Source organism: Bubalus bubalis, chromosome 7 (genome assembly GCF_019923935.1).
Source record: "Bubalus bubalis isolate 160015118507 breed Murrah chromosome 7, NDDB_SH_1, whole genome shotgun sequence".
Classification (NCBI taxonomy): Eukaryota; Metazoa; Chordata; class Mammalia; order Artiodactyla; family Bovidae; genus Bubalus; species Bubalus bubalis.
The window spans coordinates 100,322,976-100,339,098 of record NC_059163.1 but is presented as its reverse complement, the minus strand read 5'-3'; the positions used below and the strand labels follow the sequence as shown (position 1 = coordinate 100,339,098).

General features: G+C 41.1%; 1 protein-coding gene across 13 annotated transcripts in view; it reads left to right on the top strand.

Annotated features, from left to right (window-relative positions):
• The window catches only part of C7H4orf17 (chromosome 7 C4orf17 homolog), an 87,938-nt gene that overhangs the window by 37,141 nt on the left and 34,674 nt on the right, over positions 1-16,123 (top strand). For 10 of the 13 annotated variants that reach the window (XM_044946183.2, XM_044946177.2, XM_044946175.2 and 7 more), the window contains one exon: positions 8,459-8,668. The exons of 2 other annotated variants lie outside the window; for them this stretch is intronic. Coding sequence is in view for 1 of the 11 variants with exons in the window: in XM_044946182.2 (XP_044802117.1) it covers positions 8,623-8,668 (46 nt within the window). In the remaining 10 variants the exon portion in view is untranslated. Of the gene's footprint in view, positions 1-8,458; positions 8,669-10,962; positions 11,003-16,123 lie in introns of those variants that run through there. One more of the 13 variants, XR_006552491.2, reaches the window with a different exon arrangement.

Genomic DNA, 16,123 nt, shown 5'->3' with positions numbered 1-16,123 from the left:
GAAACTTCCTAAGCAGTTAATCTAATTTCCCATTTGCTTCTAAATTATCACTTCTCATAAAAAATAATGTTCCTGCAGAGTTAGAAAAATAAAGTATGAGAGACTTGGGGCAGTGTTGGCATGACAACCAGGGAAGAGGAGAGCCTTGGGATAAAGGACAGTGATTGAGGAAGAGGAATTACCTCCGAGGAGCAGGCTCTGAGAGAAGAGTTACATGCATTTAAGCCAGAAGAAGAAAACCAGGAGGCTGGAGTTGTCTGATGAACAATCATGCCTAAGGAGCTGTGAAGTGAAATATGATCACTGCCTCAGAGTCCCCTTCACACCTCTTCCCTGCTCTGCCCTTGTCTGCAAAGACGCTTCATCATCCCTTCATTCCACTCATTCATTTAGATATTCATTCTCATCACACTACATGCAAAATAAAACTCATGTACAGTATGGTTAAAAAAAAAAAGGCATAGTCACATAAAAAATGTAGTAAGAATACAAGCAGTGAATGTTAAACAAGGAGTGTTGCATTAATTCAGAAGACAGGGGCACAGTTTAACACAGCCTTAGGGACAAGCAATCCCACAGAATGGCTTTTGCCTATGGCTATTCCCAGATATAATTATTTGGATTTATTCACACATCTCCTCCATTTCATCAGTCTTTGCCTTGTCTCCCATTAATTGCATCATACAACTTGGGTCCCCCAAGTAAAGTCCCCTTCTTTACATGTTTTGGGGTCTGAGGCTTTCCTACATCTAATTCCCCAGACAAATTCTCTTCCTGCCTGCCTGTCTTTGTTCTGTGCAAGGACACGACTCACCAACCCATCTAAGAAATGAATTTAGGTGCAGGAATTAAAGGAAATGTACTGGCTCCAGATTTCTTCTACCACTTGATACCTTTTAAAAAGGTAATCAAGTTTGGGGATAGCCTGAGTCATGCCATAGTCACACCATATTCTGCCTATTCTGCTTTGTTTTTTTTTTTTTAATCTTGGCTTCCAGAAGCCCAATCTGAGTTCACACTCTATAGGCACAGCCACCATGGAAATGCAGATTCTGCTCCTCCCTTCTCCATGCACCCCAGTAGAAAAGTGAAAGTCAACAAAACGAATTAGGTGATGCAAAATTATTCATCAGGATAAACAAATTATCAACTTTTTCAAGTGCACCATGAGGTTGGAATAGTTCCTTTTAAAGAGAAAAATGAAATTAGACTAAGCAACATAAATTAATTTTACTTTTGAATGCATGTGTGCTAAGTTGCTTCAGTCGTGTCTGACTCTGTGCAACCCTATGGACTGTAGCCTGCCAGGCTCCTCTGTCCATGGGATTCTCCAGGTAAGAATACTGGAGTGGGTTGCCATGCTCTCTTCCAGGGGAATCTTCCCAACCTGGAGATTGAACCCATGTTTCTTAGGTCTCCCCCATTGGCAGGCGGGTTCTTTACCCCTAGTGCCACATGGGAAGCCATATATTTCAATGATCCATTCTAAAAACTTAAGAATTCATCTGAAAATATTAACTATATTTCCTTCCTCATATCCTTTTTGTTGTTCAGTCGCTCAGATATGTCTGACTTTGTGACCCCATGGACTGCAGCACAACAGGCTTCCCTGTCCTTCACCATCTCTATGAATTTGCTAAAACTCATGTCCATTGAATAGGTGATGCCATCCAGCCATCTCATCTTCTGTTGTCTCCTCCTCCTCTTGCCTTCTCTCTTTCTCATCATTAAGGTCTTTTCCAATGAGTCAGTTATTCGCATCAGGAGGCCAAAGTATTGGAGCTTCCGCTTCAGCATCAGTGTTTCCAATGAGTATTGAGTACTAATTTCCTATAGGATTGACTGGTTGGATCTCCTTGCAGTCCAAGGGACGCTCAAGAGTTCTCCAACACCACAGTTCAAAAGCATCAATTCTTCAGTGCTCAGCTTTCTTTATAGTCCAACTCTCACATCCATACATGACTACTGGAAAAACCATAGCCTTGACTAGAGAGGCCTTTGTTGGCAAAGCCATGTCTTTGCTTTTTAATATGTTGTCTAGGTTGGTCATAGCTTTTCTTCCAAGGAGTAAACATCTTTTAATTTCATGGCTGCAGTCACCATCCTCAGTGATTTTGGAGCCCCCCAAAATAGTCTCTCACTATTTCCACAGTTTCCCCATCTATTTGCCATGAAGTTATGGGACCAGATGCCATGATCTTAGTTTTCTGAATGTTGAGTTTTAAGCCAACTTTTTCACTCTTCTCTTTCATCAAGAGCCCCTATAGTTCTTTGCTTTCTGCCATAAGGGTGGTGTCATCTGCATATCTGAGGTTATTGAGATTTCTCCTGGCAATCTTGATTCCAGCTTGTATTTCTTCCAGTCCAGCGTTTCTCATGATGTACTCTGCATATGAGTTAAATAAGCAGGGTGATAATATACAGCCTTGACGAACTCCTTTTCCTATTTGGAACCAGTCTGTTGTTCCATGTCCAGTTCTAACTGTTGCTTCCTGACCTGCATACAAATTTCTCAAGAGGCAGATCAGGTGTTCTGGTATTCCCGTCTCTTTCAGAATTTTCCACAGTTTATTGTGATCCACACAGTCAAAGGTTTTGGCATAGTCAATAAATCAGAAATAGATGTTTTTCTGGAACTCTCTTGCTTTATCAATGATTCAATGGATGTTGGCAATTTGATCTCTGGTTCCTCTGCCTTTTCTGAATCCAGCTTGAACATCTGGAAGTTCATGGTTCACGAACTGTTGAAGCCTTGCTTGGAGAATTTTGAGCATTACTTTGCTAGCATGTGAGATGAGTGCAATTGTGCGATAGTTTGAACGTCCTTTGGCATTGCAGTGAAAACTGACCTTTTCCAATCCTGTGGTCACTCCTGAGTTTTCCAAATTTTCTGACATATTGATTGCAGCACTTTCACAGCATCATCTTTTAGGATTTGAAATAGCTCAACTGAAATTCCATCACCTCCACTAGTTTTATGTGTAGTGATGCTTCCTAAGGCCCACTTTACTTCACATTCCAGGATGTCTGGCTCTAGGTGAGTGATCACACCATTATGGTTTTCTGGGTCATGAAAATCTTTTTTGTATAGTTCTTCTGTGTATTCTTGCCACCTCTTCCTGATATCTTCTGCTTCTGTTAGGTCCATACCATTTCTGTCCTTTATTGTGCCCATCTTTCATGAAATGTTTCCTTGGTATCACTAATTTTGACAAGTCTTTCTCATTCTGTTGTTTCCCTCTGTTTCTTTGCACTGATCACTGAGGAAGGCTTTCTTATCTCTCCTTGCTAATCTTTGAAACTCTGCATTCAAATGGATATATCTTTCCTTTTCTCCTTTACCTTTTGCTTCTCTTCTTTTCTCAGCTATTTGTAAGGCCTCCTCAGACAATCATTTTGCCTTTTTGCATTTCTTTTTCTTGGGGATGGTTTTGATCTCTACCTGCTGTACAATGTTATGAACCTCCATCCATAGTTCTTCAGTCACTCTGTCTGTCAGATCTAATCCCTTGAATCTATTTGTTACTTCCACTGTATAATCATAAGGAATTTGATTTAGGTCATACCTGAATGGTCTAGTGGTTTTCCCTTCTTTCTTTAATTTAAGCCTGAATTTTACAATAAGGTGTTCATGGTCTGAGCCACAGTCAGCTCCTGGTCTTCTTTTTGCTGACTGTATAGAGCTTGTCCATCTTTGACTGCAAAGAATATAATCAATTTGATTTTGGTATTGACTATCTGGTGATGTCCATGTGTAGAGTCTTCTCTTGTGTTGTTGGAAGAGGGTGTTTGCTATGACCAATGCATTCTCTTGGCATAACTCTGTTAGCCTTTGCCCTGCTTCATTTTGTATTCCAAGGCCAAATTTGCCTGTTACTCCAGGTATCTCTTGACTTCCTACTTTTGCATTCCAATTCCCTATAGTGAAGAGGACATCTTTTTTGGGTGTTAGTTCTAGAAGGTCTTGTAGGTCTTCATAGAACCATTCAACTTCAGCTCCTTCAGCATTACTGATTGGGGCATAGACTTGGATTACTGTGATATTGAATGGATTGCCTTGGAAATGAACAGAGATCATTCTGTTGTTTTTGAGACTGCACCTAAGTACTGCATTTTGGACTCTTTTGTTGACTATGATAGCTACTCCATTTCTTCTAACAGATTCTTGCTCACAGTAGTAGATATAATGGTTATCTGAGTTAACTTCACCCATTCCAGACCGTTTTAGTTCCCTGATTTCTAAAATGTTGATGTTCACTCTTGCCGTCTCCTGTTTGACCACTTCCTATTTACCTTGATTCATGGACCTAACGTTTCAGGTTCCTGTGCAATATTGTTCTTTACAGCATCAGACTTTACTTCCATCAGCAGTCACATCAACAACTTGGCATTGTATTTGCTTTGCCTTCGTCTCTTCATTTTTTCTGGTGTTATTTCTGCAGTCTTCCCCAGTAGCATGTTGGGCACCTACCGACCTGGGGAGTTCATCTTTTGTGTCTTATCTTTTTGCATTTTCATACTGTTCATGTGGTTCTAAAGGCAAGAATACTGAAGTGGTTTGCCATTGCCTTCTCCATTTTCAGTTTGGTTCATTTTCAGTGTTTTAGAGGGAAAAGCAAATTATAGGTTTGGGAATTAGTGACTGAGCTTGGCTGGGTACTAGCCATAAACTTTGACCAGGTTACCACATTTTTCTGAGCTCCAGGAAATGACGCATGTCTTAAAGGAATGTTTTAAAGATAATGTAATTAATATGCACCTTGTAATAGGTAGTTACTAGGGTAGTTCTATTTATTTTTGATTGCTAATCATTATTTTGGAGTGTAATACTTCCTATTTGTCAACCGAGTGCCTACATATTTAAGTTCATACAAAGCTTCCAGGTATAAACTGTTTACTCTCCAAGGTTCTGCCTCCCCCTGCTCTGTTCTCAGGGAAGGCTCGCTAGCTGGTTTAGTTGAAGGACTCTCTTGCCCTCTGAATGGGATTTGGCCAAGTGGGGATCAAAAGCAGAAGAAAGGCAGAGTCAGGTTGAGGGTTTATCTCCCAGGTGCCTCCCTGTGGGTCCTGCTACCATAGGCCAGAGCTACAGTCGGGAAGCCCCTCTGTGTAGCCACCACTCTCTCTTTCTCAGTTCCATAAACACTCCCCATCTCTTCCCCCTACTATCTTCAGGGTACTAGACCACTTCTTGTTTGCTGCTTTAAAAAAAAAAATTGCTGTCAGCAACTTTATAATCTACTGAAGCCTTCTCAGTAATTCAGCTTGGAGACAGCGTCTGTTTCCTGCTAGCGTGCATATGTGCATGCTCACTTGATTTAGCAGTCTCTGATTCTTTGTGACCCCACGGACTGTGGCTCTCCACAGGATTCTCTAGGCAAGAATACTGGAGTGGGTTGCCATGATCCAAGATCCTCCAGGGGATCTTCTGATCCAGGGATCAAACCCATGTCTCTTATGTCTCCTGCATTGGTAGCCGGGTTCTTTACCTTTAGTGCCACCTGGGAAGCTCATTTCCTGCTAAAGCTAGAAATAATACAAGGGTTATTACACTTCCACTATTCAGTTCAGTTCAGTTCTGTCACTCAGTCGTGTCCAACTCTTTGCAACCCCATGAATCACAGCACACCAGAACTCCCTGTCCATCACCAACTCCCAGAGTTCACTCAAACTCATGTCTATTGAGTCAGTGACGCCATTCAGCCATCTCATCCTCTGCCGTCCCCTTCTCCTCTTGCCCCCAATCCCTCCCAGCATCAGAGTCTTTTCCAATGAGTCAACTCTTCGCATGAGGTGGCCAAAGTACTGGGGTTTCAGCTTTAGCATCATTCCTTCCAAAGAAATCCCAGGGCTGATCTCCTTCAGAATGGACTGTTTGGATCTCCTTGCAGTCCAAGGGACTCTCAAGAGTCTTCTCCAATACCACAGTTCAAAAGCATCAATTCTTTGGTGTTCATCCTTCTTTACAGTCCAACTCTCACATCCATACTTGACCACTGGAAAAACCATAGCCTTGACTGGACGGACCTTTGCTGGCAAAGTAATGTCTCTGCTTTTGAATATGTTATCTAGGTTGGTCATAACTTTTCTTCCAAGGAGTAAGCGTCTTTTAATTTCATGGCTGCAGTCACCATTTGCAGTGATTTTGAAGCCCTAAAAAATAAAGTCTGACACTGTTTCCACTGTTTCCCCATCTATTTGCCATGAAGTGACGGGACCAGATGCCATGATCTTTGTTTTCGGAATGTTGAGCTTTAAGCCAACTTTTTCACTCTCCTCTTTCACTTTCATCAAGAGGCTTTTTAGTTCCTCTTCACTTTCTGCCTATTATTACTTCCAAATTTCATTAGATTTTGTTTAATGTGTGTATAGTTATAGTCATCAATCAGGTTCTTCCATGAGGCTTTCCGTCATAGCTAACATGTTTATGTGTTATGAAGGAGGTTTGGCTGGACAGAAGCTTTAGTTTTAAACAACAGGGTTCTGGTCATGATTCTGTATTTCTGAGCTCTGTAGTGTATCCCACACTTCTGTCTAAGCCTCAGTTCTTTCATCTGTGAAACAGGGATAATAGTAGTTCCTATCTCATGGGATGGTTAGAATACATGTAACTGTTCAATTAATGTCAAGTGTTATATTACTATTATTATGCCAAAAACAAGAAAAGAATATCCAGCTGATCATGAATGAGCAGGGGAGCTGTCAAGTCTGCCTTCAATACTGTAATATTTCAGGCCAAGGTGGAGGTACGTAAAAACCAGGACTTGTGTGAACCCAGTGTGAACAGGAAACCAGGTGGCTGCTGGAAGAACAGTCAGTACCCTCTGGTTACAGAAAAAGTCGTGCAGGAAGCCTGGCTCCACTGCTATTTTTTTTTTCCAACCCAGACTGTGCATCAACCTACCAGGAAAGGTTTTTTAAAACAAACTGTAGGATGTATTCCAGAGCTTTAGAATTTTCACAAAGCTACTCAAGTGCTTCTGATATTCAGCCTGGGCTATCAGCCTTACCCCAAGGAGCAAGGTATTACCCTGGGTAGAGGTCACCACCTGCTGTACCCTGTGGCCCTCCTCTGCTCCATAGCCACACAGGGACCAATCGTATCAGTCTTGAAAGGAAGCAAATAATTAGAAAATTTTAGGGCTAGGATGCTAGCATTTACCTTAGGATTACCAGCCATAGATTATAAGTGGGAGTTGTTTCTTCAACTCAGATATAAAGTCCTGGTGCCAGATATTAATAAACTCAGTATTTTCTGGTGGGGGAGAGGGGAATCTCAGCCTACTGACTTCTATTTTTGAATGTGTTTTTTCAGCGTACTGACTTCTGACATGGTCAGTTAGGCCAAGATGTAGAAGGTCAATTTTGCTAGTGGAAGCAATCTATTGCAGATGTTCCAATTTATCAAGAGTATCTTATCAAAAGGGCTATACATAAGTCTTCACTGAGTTTTACCCTTCTAAATGGTTTATTAGTTTAGGAAACAGAATGGCCACAGCAGTTCCTGTTTCTGAAGGCTTCCATTCCAGCCCTTCCTGCCCTAGCTGACCGGAGCATGGGCAAGTCTGTGGATAGCATGTTGCCGCCACCTAGTGGTGAATGTGGCACTTTAACCTTGTGGCGGGAATAAAAGTCTCTTTAGAAGAGAATTGGGTTTCCCGGGTGGCTCTGCTGGTAAAGAATCTGCCTGCGATGTGGGAGGCCTGGGTTTGATCCCCGGGTTGGGAAGATCCCCTGGAGAAGGGAAAGGTTACCCGCTCTAGTATTCTGGCCTGGAGAATTCCATGGACTATATGGGGTCGCAAAGAGTTGGACACGACGGGGCAACTTTCACTTCATTTCACTTCTCTTTTTAGGAGAAAATTGGGAGAGCTGGATTAGCAACATCATTTTGAAAACAATGCTGAATCCCCTATTATCTTCCAATAAATAAATAAAACCCACCCAATATATCCCTTTGACAAATTTAGATATTCTATAACTAGCTGTTTAAAAAAAAAAAAGAACAGCCATAATCATTTCCCCTCTTTTCTCTATTTACACACTACAGTAATTTTTCCTTAATTAAAAAATCAGAAATAAACTATCACCCTAACTTCTTAATATTTGTGAGATATCTAATGTGGATATACCAATGACAGACAATGCTTTTTCAACCTTTTTAATGAACCCTTAAATATCAAATGCACAGCACTTCTGATGAATGAAATGTTTCTTCTAGAGCCAGGAGAGCAGTTTGGAAGCACTTGGTTTTGAGTTCTAACAGAGATGAATCTCACCTTCAGAAAGATCACTTGATAGGAATTGATAGTAATTAGATTTACAAGCTGGAAAAAGTCAAGGTATCACCTTCCCTTTGCTGTTTTGTTCGTTGGTGATCTGATGTAAGCTCGTCCATCCTGAATTTCCCCAAGGAACTCAGAAAACATTTCTCTTTTTTTTTCTCTCTCTTACTCAGATGAGGGACTAGAAGTGTGAAAGAGAAATCGCTCATGCATTTAAGTCTGAGTTTTGCGACGCTGTCAGCATCCTCAGGCTGATGATGCCTCTCTTCGCTCGGTTCTTCTCAACGTGGTACCAGTTTTGCCGCCGGCTCTCTGTGTGATCCTGGGGAACTTGTGCATGTCAGCTGCATTTCAGCTGGACACACTAGAAGAATGTTTTCCAGGTAATTATATTAGGGGTGAGATGGGAAGTCTGGAATCCAGAACAGAATCACTGTGAGATCCTTAGGCTGATTTTTTATTTTATTACTTTATTACTTATTTAAACATTTATTTGCTTGCTTTATCTTCTAAATTCCACATATAAGTGGTAACCTGCAGTACTTTTCTTTCTCTGCCTGATGTATTTCACTTGGCATAATACCCTTCAGGTCCACCATGTCACTGCAGTATCTTTTGGCTGTTTGAAATGGATAGGCCTAAGAGCAGGCAAGGGAACTGGATTGCAGGGCTGGCGCTCAGCTCTCCTCTCCCAGCTGCGACCAGAACGTCCAGAGCCTGTGGTGCGGTACTTTGTGCTTTGAGCAAAGTACTCTCCCGTGTTTACAAAAAAAACCCACAAAAACAATTCTAGCATGTTCACCATGTTCCAGACGTTGTGCGTGATCACATTCCATTCTAAAGATTTCTGAGGCTGAGTTTTATTGTGTACAATGAACAGATAAGGAGACTGAAGCCTCGGCAGTGAAGTAAACTGACCCGGAATCACACAAGGAGTATTGAAGCTGAAACATAAGCCTGTTTTGACCCAGGCTCAAAATCGTCTGGTTTTAAAATCATCTGGTTTTGCTGCATAAATTAGCACCTAAGAAATCTTTTATAGAAAGCCACTTGCTTTTAAACCAAGAATGTGCTGTCCCTGCGTACTACCTTATAAGAAAGAAGTAACTTGGTGCAGAGGAGGCACAGTACACACTCAATAAATGTTCATTGAATTAATGAATAATTAGTTTATAATTGCATATCTTGCAGTGTGATATAGCTGAAAACTTCAGCTGCATATTAATAATTTTATATCTCCAGATTTTAGAATTCTTCCTTAATGACTATAAAGAACTCTACTCTTAAGACAGAGATCAGAAGCCATGTAGAAAATAAATTATAGACAGCCAAAATGAATATGCTTAATCTGTGAGATACATTTCTTTTTTCCATCTTTCCTCTCTTCACAAATTTTCACTTTTATTGTCATTTTCTGAATACTGCAAAGAAATGTGTAATGTCATTACAATTACAGATATTAATAGCATGATACAATTCAACAAATAATTTGATTTAGTGAACTCAATTAAAATATATTATTTTTCAGAGGCAAACACTAGCTAGAGATGTCATGCAGAGAAAAAAATCTAAGGGTGATCAAGTTTGGAGAAATATTTCAATCTGAAGCTGCCAGTGATTGGAGAGAATTTTAGGATGTGGTAAATATGGCATTAAGGGATGTGGCTATACATGGGCTCAGATTAAGTAGAAAGTTTGTGAGGTCAGGATACAGCTAACAATCTAGGGGTGAGAGGTTGAGTTGTCTTGACTCCTACTGAGAATAGTTCAGATTTGGCTAAATGGAGGAATAGGAAAAAAAATTATAATTGGAAAACAAAGCCACAATGATTCAAACATTTCAGATTTTTCCTTTTGTAAAAATTGTGATGATTTCATATCACCACATGCTTTCTTTTCCCCAGAAAGGAACTCGTGACATAATGGGACCATTATGGGCCTCCATTCAGGAACTTTAATGACATAGCAGGCATAAAGTTTATTATTTTGGGGGCACTTTCTATGTATACCACAATGAAAGCATTTTCTAGTCATTATTGTAAAACATTTTTTAATTGCAATAAAATACATGTAACAAAATTTACTACCTTAACCATTTTGAAGTATACAATTTAGTGGCATTAAATAGTTCACATCATGCAACCATCACCATGATAGCTTACAGTGAAGAGTGTTGGATTCGTGATCTCCAAGGAAAAAGATTTAGCTTCAGGACCAGGGACCAGACTTGATCACTCAAGAGCTTTTGTGTAGCAGAGTTGCATTAAAGTGAAAAGGGACAGAGAAAGATTCTGACATAGACATCAGAAGGGGGATGGAGAGTGCCCTCCATGCTAGTCTTTAGCAAGCTGATTTATGTCTATTAGGATGTTATTGATTGATAAGAGCAACACCTCAAGGCTGAGGGAGTTTCACCAGGCCCCTCACCCACAAAATGCATTTTTGAGATAGGATGGCAGGAGGTGTGTCATCCCCCAGCCATAAAACAATTGATATGAAAACTGGTTTGTTGAGCTACTATCAGCCAAAAGTTAGTCTTGCTGCTGCTACTGCTAAGTCACTTCAGTCGTGTCCGACTCTGTGTGACCCCATAGACGGCAGCCACCAGGCTCCCCCGTCCCTGGGATTCTCCAGGCAAGAACACTGGAGTGGGTTGCCATTTCCTTCTCCAATGCAGGAAAGTGAAAAGTGAAAGTGAAGTCGCTCAGTCGTGTCCGACTCTTCGAAACCCCATGGACTGCAGCCTACCAGGCTCCTCCATCAATGGGATTTTCCAGACAAGAGTACTGGAGTGGGGTGCCATTGCCTTGGAACCATTTTGAAGAAAGGCAAGTTCCAAAGCAAATACAGTTTCATTAACATAGCTTAAGAAAAATATTTCCATAAGAAAAATGAATTGGTTAGCTCAAGGTTTGAGAAAAGTTAAGTCCAGGGGGAACCAGGTGTTGTCATAGCAACACAGAATTTTAAGAGAAAAAGATCAGACTCTTGTAGTTTGTTTCCTCCTGCTGCTTAGTTCAGTTCAGTCGCTCAGTTGTGTCTGACTCTTTGTGACCCCATGGACTGCAGCACTCCAGGCCTCCCTGTCCATCACCAATTCCCGGAGTCCACCCAAACCCATGTCCATTGAGTCGGAGATGCCATCCAGCCATCTCATCCTCTGTCGTCCCTTTCTCCTCCCACCTTCAATCTTTCTCAGCATCAGGGTCTTTTCTAATGAGTCAGTTCTTCACATCAGGTGGCCAAAGAATTGGAGTTTCAGCTTCAGCATCAGTCCTTACAATGAATATTCAGGACTGATTTCCTTTAGGATGGACTGGATGAATCTCCTTGCAGTCCAGGGGACTCTCAAGAATCTTCTCCAACACCACAGTTCAAAAGCATCAATTCTTCGGCACTCAGCTTTCTTTATAGTCCAACTCTCACGTCCATACATGACTACTGGAAAAACCATAGGTTTGACTAGACAGACCTTTGTTGGCAAAGTAATGTCTCTGCTTTTGAATATGCTATCTAGGTTGGTCATAGCTTTTCTTCCAAGGAACAAGAGTCTTCTAATTCATGGTTGCAGTCACCATCTGCAGTGATTTTGGAGCCCAAAAAAATAGTCTGTCACTATTTCCACTGTTTCCCCATCTATTTGCCATGAAGTGATGGGACCAGATGCCATGATCTTAGTTTTCTGAATGTTGAGTTTTAAGCCAACTTTTTCACTCTCCTCTTTCACTTTCATCAAGAGGTTCTTTAGTTCTTCTTCACTTTCTGCCATAAGGGTAGTGTCATCTGCATATCTGAGGTGATTGATATTTCTCCCGGCAATTTTGATTCCAGCTTGTGCTTCATCTAGCCCAGCATTTCACATGATGTACTCTGCATATAAGTTAAATACGCAGGGTGACAATATACAGCATTGATGTACCCCTTTTCCTATTTGGAACCAGTCTGTTGTTCCATGTCCAGTTCTAACTGTTGCTTCCTGACCTGCATATAGGTTTCTCAAGAGGCAGGTTAGGTGGTCTGGTATTCCCATCTCTGTCAGAATTTTCCACAGTTTGTGGTGATCCACACAGTCAAAGGCTTTAGCATAGTCCATAAAGCAGAAATAGATGTTCTTTTGGAACTCTCTTGCTTTTTTCATGATCCAGTGGATATTGGCAATTTGATCTCTGGTTCCTCTGCTTAAGGGAGAGATAAAAAATATCTGACACTTGTAGCCTATTTCCTCTGTTTGAAGACCCCTGGCCTTCCTGCCTATTACCCTCTTAACACAAACCATGTCCAGAACTCTTTTCATCCAGATCTTTTTCTTGAAAGACAGGCTTTTTGTCATCAAAGTTTTGAAAACAGAAATGCAGTTTTTCCCACCATAATATAAAAAATGGCAAGTTAGTGCATAAGGCTTATGAAGCAATGTTTAGTTAGTAGTGACTTACAATGTGGGCGAAACAAGGCTATACTATGTTCTAAGCCTCTTTGTGGATGCTTTTAAAATGACTAGCTCTACAGCTAATCTCAGGTAATGGCCTAATGCAGTAAATAGTATTTTTCCTGTTACACAGATGAGGACACTGAGGTTCAGGGAGATAAGAACATAACCCATAACATAGTAAGTGATGAAGTTGGAATGTGAACCCAGGAGTTGAATCCAAGTTTTCTTGAACCCAGAGAGCTTCTCTTTTTCTCTGCACCATCCTATCAAGTACTCCCTTTGTTGTTGTTCAGTTGCTCAGTTGTGTCTGACTTTTTGCAACCCCATGGACTGTAGCACACCAGGCTTCCCTGTCCTTCACCATCTCCCAGAGCTTGCTCAAACTCATGTCCATTGAGTCAATGATGCCATCCAACCATCTGATCCTCTGTCGTCCCTTTCTCCTCCTGCCTTCAATCTTTCCCAGCTTCAGGGTCTTTTGCAATGAGTTGGCTTTTCCCATCAGGTGGCCAGAGTATTAGGGCTTCAGCTTCAGCATCACTCCTTCCAATGAATATTCAGGACTGATTTCCTTTAGGATGGACTGGTTGGATCTCCTTGCAGTCCAAGGGACTCTCAAGAGTCTTCTCCAACACCACAGTTCAAAAGCATCAATTCTTCAGCACTCAGCCTTCTTTATGGTCCAACTCTCACATCCATACATGACTACTATAAAAATCATAACTTTGACTATACAGACCATATTAAAATAATCTTTCAGATACTTATAAAATCATAAACCCCAACATTTATTGTTCTTGATCACTTTATCTTTTCATAGCATTTTTTAAATTTTATATTTGTATGTCTGTGGGTCATATACACATACATATACCCATCCCCCAACACACATAATTGATCATTATTTATGCGTTGGAGCAGGACCAAAGGAGAATTCTGGCTTCTGTTATTTCCGTGAGTCACTTCAATTCAGAGATGCAGTGGCCTGCTGTTTGAATGTGAGTAACTTGTAACTCTTGAGCTTTCACATTGAGATATGTATCCTGATCTGCTTGTCTGCCTTCACTGCACCTGGACCTGTCCATGTAACTGCAGCCAAGTCAGAAAAAGCAGAAGAATCTCAGTTCAGTTCAGTTGCTCAGTCATGTCCGACTCTTTGCGACCCCATGAATTGCAGCATGCCAGGCCTCCCTGTCTATTACCAACTCCCGGATTTCATTCAAACTCACATCCATCAAGTCGGCGATGCCATCTAGCCATCTCATCCTCTGCTGTCCCCTTCTCCTCCTGCCCCCAATCCCTCCCAGCATCAGTCTTTTCCAATGAGTCAACTCTTCGCATGAGGTGGCCAAAGTACTGGAGTTTCAGCTTTAGCATCATTCCTTCCAAAGAACACCCAGGGCTGATCTCCTTTAGAATGGACTGGTTGGATCTCCTTGCAGTCCAAGGGACTCTCAAGAGTTCTCCAACACCACAGTTCAAAAGCATCAATTCTTCAGCACTCAGCTTTCTTCACAGTCCAACTCTCACATCCATACATGGCTACTGGAAAAACCATAGCCTTGACTAGACGGACCTTTGTTGGCAAAGTAATGTCTCTGCTTTTGAATATGCTATCTAGGTTGGTCATAACTTTCCTTCCAAGGAGTAAGCGTCTTTTAATTTCATGGCTGTAATCACCATCTGCAGTGATTTTGGAGCCCCCAAAAATAAAGTCTGACACTGTTTCCACTGTTTCCCCATCTATTTCCCATGAAGACTCTCAAGGTAGAAATAAATACAGATTTTCTATGTCTTACTTTAATACTTTTCTTTGGCTGCTAAGATTCTTTGTGACCCATGGACTGGAACCTGCCAGGCTCCTCTGTCCATGGGATTTCTCAGGCAAGAATACTGGAGTGGGTTGTCACTTCCTTCTCCAGGGGATCTTCCTGACCTAGAGATCAAACCAGGGTTTCCAGCTTTGCAGGCAATTTCTTTACTGTCTGAGCCACTAGGGAAGCCCCAAGACTATCACAGTAATTGGAAAACTAATAGTTCCTGAGTTTAAGAACTGAAATGGGTACTGACTCCTCTTCTTTGACCCTCCCCCTCCCCTGGCACTCATCACTCAAAAGAGCTTTGAAGGTGTTCTTACGTGTCAGATCAGCTATGGAAATTTTCAAAATGGGTGCTCTTAAGTTTAAATGCAGATTAAAAATCTTTGGAGCTATGGTTCAGAAGATTTGCCTAGATATGAGAATTTATCTGCATTCTGATGGCTTTTTTTTCTCTCTGGTTAAGAGAAATACGAAGGGAACATCTGAAGGCACCAAAGAAGTGAGTGATTAGAAGAGTGCAATCATTGCTTATACAATTTTATGGTACGTGTGGCGAAGACATATATATTCACCTGAAGATTTATTAGTCTGGACCCCCTCATTTGAACATTCTGTAACAGGAATACATAAATCTATAGGAAATAAAAATGTTTTATTCTTATATAAGATGGGAATAAAACAATCTATTGTGATAATTTAGAATAGAGGTCATCTAAAAAAGTAATGCTGATATGTATTGTTACTTCAATTTTAGTTCAAATTGAAGCCCCCCTTTCTTGTTGGTGGAGAGCATTATATTAACACACAGCTCTTTCCTGAATGATGCAAGTCAGTTCCTTCCTGAATTTGTTCTCTGTGCAACACATGAGTTATTAATGATCCATATTAATCATTTTTTGGCCATAAAATCAGACACAAATTTAAAGCCACTCTCTTTGCTCCTGAAACCTGAAACAAATAAAATCAAAACACGTGCCACCATATGGGACTTTTTGTTGGGTTACATTTTTATGTTACCAGGAAGACTAGTTACTAGCAAGGCTATTAATAAGATGTTTTTAATTTTATAAACACTTACTTAAGTTAGAAAAATAATTTTAATTACATTTCTGCTTTTGTTTTAAAGGTTTCTAGACAAGTGGCTCTCAGGTGTCACGAGGCATTAAAATTGCCTTGGATTGGGGATCCTGCCTAAAATTCAATATCTAAGTTCTCTTCCCAGGAATTTTGACTCAATAAGTCTAAGGGGTGGAACCCAGGAAATTACATGTTAAGAAACTTTTAAGAGATATGAGTTGGTGACGGACAGGGAGGCCCAGCGTGCTGCGGTTCATGGGGTCGCAGAGAGTCGGACACGACTGAGCGACTGAACGGAACCGAATATTCCATCAGCAAGGTGTCCACATCATTGGTGTGGAGCTCAATGAATTCTGACAAACTGAACCACACATGTAACCAGCACCCAGTTCCAGAAACAGAACCTCCTGGCACCCAGAGCCTTCTTGTGCTCTGTCCTCTCCCTCCCCTGTCACAAGGAGGACATTACGCACACTAGGACTCCAGAGGTTAGTTTTGTCTGTTTCTGTATT